The sequence below is a fragment of the Microtus ochrogaster genome, chromosome 5 (genome assembly GCF_000317375.1).
Source record: "Microtus ochrogaster isolate Prairie Vole_2 chromosome 5, MicOch1.0, whole genome shotgun sequence".
Classification (NCBI taxonomy): domain Eukaryota; kingdom Metazoa; phylum Chordata; class Mammalia; order Rodentia; family Cricetidae; genus Microtus; species Microtus ochrogaster.
This window is the reverse complement of record NC_022012.1, coordinates 66,375,935-66,381,896: the sequence shown is the minus strand read 5'-3', so window position 1 is coordinate 66,381,896 and position 5,962 is coordinate 66,375,935. Positions and strand designations below refer to the sequence as shown.

At 49.5% G+C, this 5,962-nt stretch overlaps 1 protein-coding gene across 1 annotated transcript in view; it reads left to right on the top strand.

Annotated features, from left to right (window-relative positions):
* The first annotated feature begins 3,722 nt into the window (after positions 1–3,722).
* LOC101981890 (KH domain-containing protein 3-like) overlaps positions 3,723–5,962 on the top strand; it is a 3,694-nt gene continuing 1,454 nt past the window's right edge. Inside the window, exon 1 of the mRNA XM_013346373.2 lies at positions 3,723–3,927. Within this exon, the coding sequence (XP_013201827.1) occupies positions 3,759–3,927 (169 nt within the window). The 5' untranslated portion in view covers positions 3,723–3,758. The remainder of the gene's footprint in view (positions 3,928–5,962) is intronic.

Genomic DNA, 5,962 nt, shown 5'->3' with positions numbered 1-5,962 from the left:
AGACCAGGCTGGTCTCGAACTCACAGAGATCCGCCTGCCTCTGCCTCCCGAGTGCTGGGATTAAAGGCGTGCGCCACCACCGCCCGGCCAGGAGGATTTTTTTAAAATTATTACTTGTTTATTTGATGCGAAGGTGTCATATTCCCTGGAACTGGAGTTACAGACAGTTATGAGCTGCCATGTGGGTGCTGGGTATTGAACCCTGGTCCTCTGGAAGAGCAGTCAGTGTTCTTAACTGTTGATTTGTCTCTCCAGCCCCTAGAAAAAAATTTTAAAAAAATCTGAGGAAGGTCCCCCAACTCTCATATAGCAGTTGGTAAAAATGGCTTTTAAAGTTTTCAATGCCCCAAAAGAGGCAGCTCAGTCCTCCTGACAGACAAGTCTGCAACAGAAGGCTATTCTCCCAAGCCTTAACAGCTGCCCTGAGGCCACTGGGATCCTCACAAAGGGGGCAAAGGAAGTCAACCATGAAGCGCTATCCTGCCAGAGCTCAGCCCAAGTCAATTCTGCCAAGAGCCTGCCTAAATGCCACCAGGAGAGTCACTGATCACCATAGCACCCTTACGCTCAGCTGCCACGGAGGCCATGACCAGTCTGCTATCACTGGACACTGGGAATCAGAATGCCCCTGTGCGGGTTTGTCCTTTACGCCACACCACAGAAGTCTAGTCTTACCATTGGCATCTGAGATCCTTCCAGTCTTTGAACTTCTCAGCCCTGACACGGCCCAGACTTGGTGACTCCAGGCAGGGTTAAGATATATATATATATTATGTATACAATATTCTGTCTGTGTCTATGCCTGCAGGGCAGGGCACCAGACCCCATTACAGATGGTTGTGAGCCACCATGTGGTTGCTGGGAATTGAACTCAGGACCTTTGGTAGAGGAGGTGAAGCTCTTAACCTCTGAGCCATCTCTCCAGCCCCGCAGGGGTAAGTTTTTTCACTGGAACTACTTACTCTGTTTTAATATCACCCCTTGCCAGTTTCTGTTGTGGGGGTGGATGGGACCCTTTCCTTCCCACTTAAGGCTATCTTTTCCCTGCATTCTTGCAGGGCGGTTCTTCTCACGCTCAGTCTACCTTCCCAAGGCGCTCTCCCCAGGGGACAGGGTGCACCTTAAACAGCTAGTTCTGCTGGGCGGTGGTGACACACGCTTTTAATCCCAGCACTCGGGAGGCAGAGACAGGCTGATCTCTGAGTTTGAGGCCAGCCTGGTCTACAAGAGCTAGTTCCAGGACAGGCTCCAAAGCTACAGAGAAAACACTGTCTCAAAAAAAACAAAAACACCAGCTAGTTCTTAGGTCTCTTGAGAGGCTAGTTCTTAGGTCTCTTGAGAGGCTAGTTCTTAGGTCTCTTGAGCCCTGATGGGCAGGACCCTACACCGTGATCTTCACCACCCCTTTGCTGCTGAGCTACTGGGACATCCATGCTGGTACCACCTCTCCAGGGTCAAGTGGGTACCTATTCAGGACACTTGATCCTTCCAGCAGCTGGGACCCTCCACCCTTCATTTTCCAAGATGTGGCAGTGAAGGGCCTGTTTGCTCTTTTTCCTGGCACATTCGTCTTTGTCAGTACAGCTAGGACACGTATTAATCTCTTTTGTTCCTAGCAACTTGCCTTTTCTGCTTCCTCAAGAAACAAAGGCCTGAAGTCTCCAGGAGGGCAGTTAACTGAATGCTTCTCTGTGGAGGTCCAAAGAGGCCAAAGGTCGGAGAGTTTGGGACTAGTTTCTAGTTCGTTCTAGGTTATTGTGCTCTCGGTCAAACCAAAGCCAGGAATGTCTGTGGGTGGGAACTCCTCAAGGACAGCAGCTTTCAGCCTGGTACAAAGGCAGTCTGACCTCTGGTGTGGCGGTTAAGCCTAAATCCCCTCAAGGCCAACAAGGAAACTGAGTCCCACGCAGAAAAGCAAAGAGCTTTTATCAACTTTGCAAACTCGGTCTCACCGCATGCCCAATGTATTGGAATAACCGGAGAGCCCTGAACTCATTAGAATTGTTTTTTTTTTTTTTATAGTAGTAAAGGTCGGGGGTGAGGGGGTCTCTGAGGTTCAGGACCTCTGATTGGCTGACATTTGTCTAGGGTGTCCTGGAGAATGTGCAGGAGTTTCTATCTAAGGTGCTTGGAATGCCAGGCATTCCCTTTGAAGAGTCTGCTCTTGGGTGGGGGTCGGGTTATCTCAGCTTGTGGTTCTTTCTGCCACCAGGTATTGCTTCGGGGTAAACTACTGAGACTTGGGGCCTCTTGTTAAATTTATGGGGGGCCAGTGTTCTACTCTGGCAAGTGATAATGATTGGAAATAAAGAATTTCCTTTGGCTGGGCGAAGGTGGAGCATGCCTTTAATCCCAGCAGTCGGAAGGCAGAGGCAGGCGGATCTCTGTGAGTTCGAGACCAGCCTGGTGTACAGAGCTAGTTCCAGGACAGGCTCCAAAGCCACAGAGAAACCCAAAAAACCAAAAAAACCCACAAAATTCCTTTGGGTGACCTGTCCATACTTAGCTTATCATGGCTGGCCCCCACAATGGCCACTGGACATTGTCACCTGCAAAGTTTGTGCTTCAGGACTGGGCGTGGTTTCTTTGTGTAGCCCTGGTTGTCCTGGAATTTACTCTGTGGACCAGGCTGGCCTTGAACTCACAAAGATTGGCCTGCCCCTGCCCTCCACGTACTGGGATTAAAGGCTCACGCCACCACTGCCAGGCCATAGTAAAGTAAGATTGCTAAAACAACAATAAAGATGGCTAAATGTGGCAGCACACATGTTTAATCTCAGCATCAGGAGGCAGAGCTCTGTGAGTTCAAGGGGAGCCTAGTCTGCAAAGTGAGACCCTGTCTATATAAAATTTAGTAGAGTATTCGTTCCATGTTCAAGTAATGAAGGGAAAGGTATTTATTGGAAATAAATCCGGGCAGTGGTGGTACGCACCTTTAATCCCAGCACTTGGGAGGCAGTGGTGGGCACAACAAGTTTCAGGATACCCAGGGCAACACAGTTAAACCCTGTCTCAAACAAAACAAAACAAAAACAAAGGACAGCGAGTTCCAGGATAGTATTGAGAGCTACAGAGAAACCCTGTCTTGAAACACCCCCATCTGCACTGGGGGCATGGTTTAGAACTCCAGCCCCATCTGAGGGGAGGGACTTTGAGATGAGGGATCTAGAGAGGTAGCCAGTGTCCTCTTACAGTCGATCTGTATTTTTGTTTTGTTTTGTTTTTCGAGACAGGGTTTCCTTGTGGTTTGGGAGGCTTTTCCTGGAAATCACTCTGTAGGGCAGGCTGGCCTCGAACTCACAGAGATCCACCTACCTCTGCCTCCTTAGTGCTGGGATTAAAGGCTTGTGCCACCACCACCCTGACTCCCCTGTTTGTTTTTTGAGACAGGGTTAGCACTGGCTGTCCTGGAAGTCTATCTGTAACCAGGCCTCGAACTCACAGAGATCCGCCTGCCTCTCTGTCTCCCAAATGCTGGATTAAAGGCATGCGCTACTAAATCCCAGCACCAACTAGCATCTGAGGACCGGAAGCCAGTCTAGATACGAGGCCTCTCTCTTAGGTGCAGACCTCCGGAGACCACGTGAGAAGAGGCGGGGCTTCTGGGAGTGGAAGCAAGGCCCAAGAGCCAATTGGAAGGAGAAAAGTGGGGAGGGGCTAGCAAACAGCCCTTGAAATACAGCTCTCCCCAGAGAGGCTTCTTTTGGGTTTACTGGGTTTGGAGTTGCCTAGTCTGTTTATGACCATATTGGTGCACCATGGTCCCTTTTAAGACTTATAAGTCTCTGGTCCAGCTGAAGCACAAAGAAGGGACCTTATTTGAAGTGGTCGGAGACTCCAGCACGCTGCCCGAGTGGTTCCGGACCGAGTATCTGGATGATCCAAAGACATTGTACGTGAATCCTTGGTTTGTGGAAGCGATATTTGGTGAGTGACCTGGGGAGGGAAGGCAAGAGGTAACCTTTTCCTGACTCCTTTGCCTGAGAATGTCCTATAGAGAGAGCCTGTCCAGTGGCTGTGGCCCCAGGCCTGTGCCACCTCTATCCAGCCTCCTCAACTTCTGAATGAATGTGCCAAGAACTGGGAGCCACCTCACCCTCATGTTCCTCCTGTTCCCTGCTCAGGCAAGGGTGGATGGTACATCCCACATGTCGAGAATACATCACGTACCTTGCTTCAAGTGACCCATTGGCATCCTGAAGAGGATGCAGAGATTTTGATATTCGGGCCATCTCATTACCGAAAAGACGTTTCCCAGATGATCTCCAACTTGGTTAATTATTACCGCCCGCGAATGATACAAGGTATGGACTGGAGTTATAGGGCTGTCTTGCCCGACAAACCTTGGCTCCTTGGGAGGGATCCCCTGGGGAAAGTGGGTTTCAGAAATGTTGTAGGAGGCCAGATGGATATCCCTGTGTTTGGGAACCTTTGGCCCCCACGGTCCTTACCGGAGTCCCTCCACTGCTTTTCTTCTGACACAGAGGAGGACCTTTCTCCAGAGGATGAGACCCAGTGTCTTCTTGAGGAGGTTGGTGAGGCCTCCACCCAGCTGTCTCCTGTGAGGGTCGCTAAGGCTCAGGTAGAGGTCGCTGAGCCTGCTACCCAGGAGTCTCCGATGGAATGAGACTTTGTTTTCCCCCAGTGTTGATGTTTGCAAACACAATTGAAAATATTCCAATAAAGAGCTGCATCCTCCAAAATGTGTTGTTTGAATGGTAGAAAAGGAACAGGGTTCTCTATCAGCCAAGGCTGTTGGATACCCTCCCTCTCTTCTTGAGGAGGGTGGGGTCTCTTGGATTTTTGGTCCCCACCATAGCACTCACAGGCGCAAATACTTCCCTTGTTCCTTAACCCTGTACCTCTAGCAGGGAGGGGCTGCCTTGTAGGGCCAATGATTCTCAGCCTGCTACTTTACTTGTGGTGCCTTGAGTGGACCTGGGGTTTGAAACTTGGTTATTTGGTGAAACTTGCTTTGAAGGATCCATTTGGTTATACCAAGTTGTCACTAGCTACTTTTTGGTTTTGGCTAGTGTCAGTCTGGGAGGGAAATTGTGGGAAGTCTGGGTCTGCAATGCTGTCCTCTTTAGGACTTTTCTGGGAGGTCTGGGTCTGCAATGCTGTCTTCTTCAGGATTTTCTGGGTCATCTGAGTTCCCTGAAGTTGAAGAGCATGTGGGTTGAGCCTCAGAAGTTTAAGGTGGAGGCAGCCGATGCTCCACATTCGTGCAGAAACATTCAGGTGGTAGGGCTAACAGCTAACAGCAGACAGTAATTGTGACATTCATTTTAAAAAATGCCAGGAGGCAGGGTTGTGGTGCTGTGTGTCTTTAATTGCAGCCCTCAGGAATCCAGGCAGGCAGATCTCTGAAAGTTCAGGGTCCTCCTGGTGTACAGAGCGAGTTCTAGGCCAGCCAGAGCTGCACAGTGAGACCAGGTATCAATTCTAGGAGATGCACTGAGGAGGGGAGGGCAAAGCGTGGGCACCTGTGCAGCAGGTCCTGTGTTCTGGGTGACAGAGCTGAGTCTAGAGATGATTGAGGACGGGATACCGAGTTTAAGGACCCTCTCCGTGGCCATGTTCTTTTCTTTTTGAGGGAGGGTCTCACTGTAACCCTGGCTGTCCTGTGACACTGTAGTCCAGGCTGGTTTAGAGAATCTGCTTGCCTCTGCCTCCCAAGTGCTAGCATCGAAAGTGAGTATGATTGGTTTTCTTGTAAGCTATTCTTCTTTCCCTTACATTATGTGTAAAGGGGCATTGTGAATTCTAGATATGAAGAACCAGGTTTGTTCCTGTGCCTGTGTGTAAATGAATAGGTCCAGATAGGTGTGAATGAAGAGTTTTACTCTGGATAGGATATAGCATAGTGGTAAGTGTATGCACAAGACCCTGGGCTAGAACCTCAGCACCAAAGGAAATAGATACAGGTGATTTTACTTATTTTTTTTTTTTTTTGGTTTTT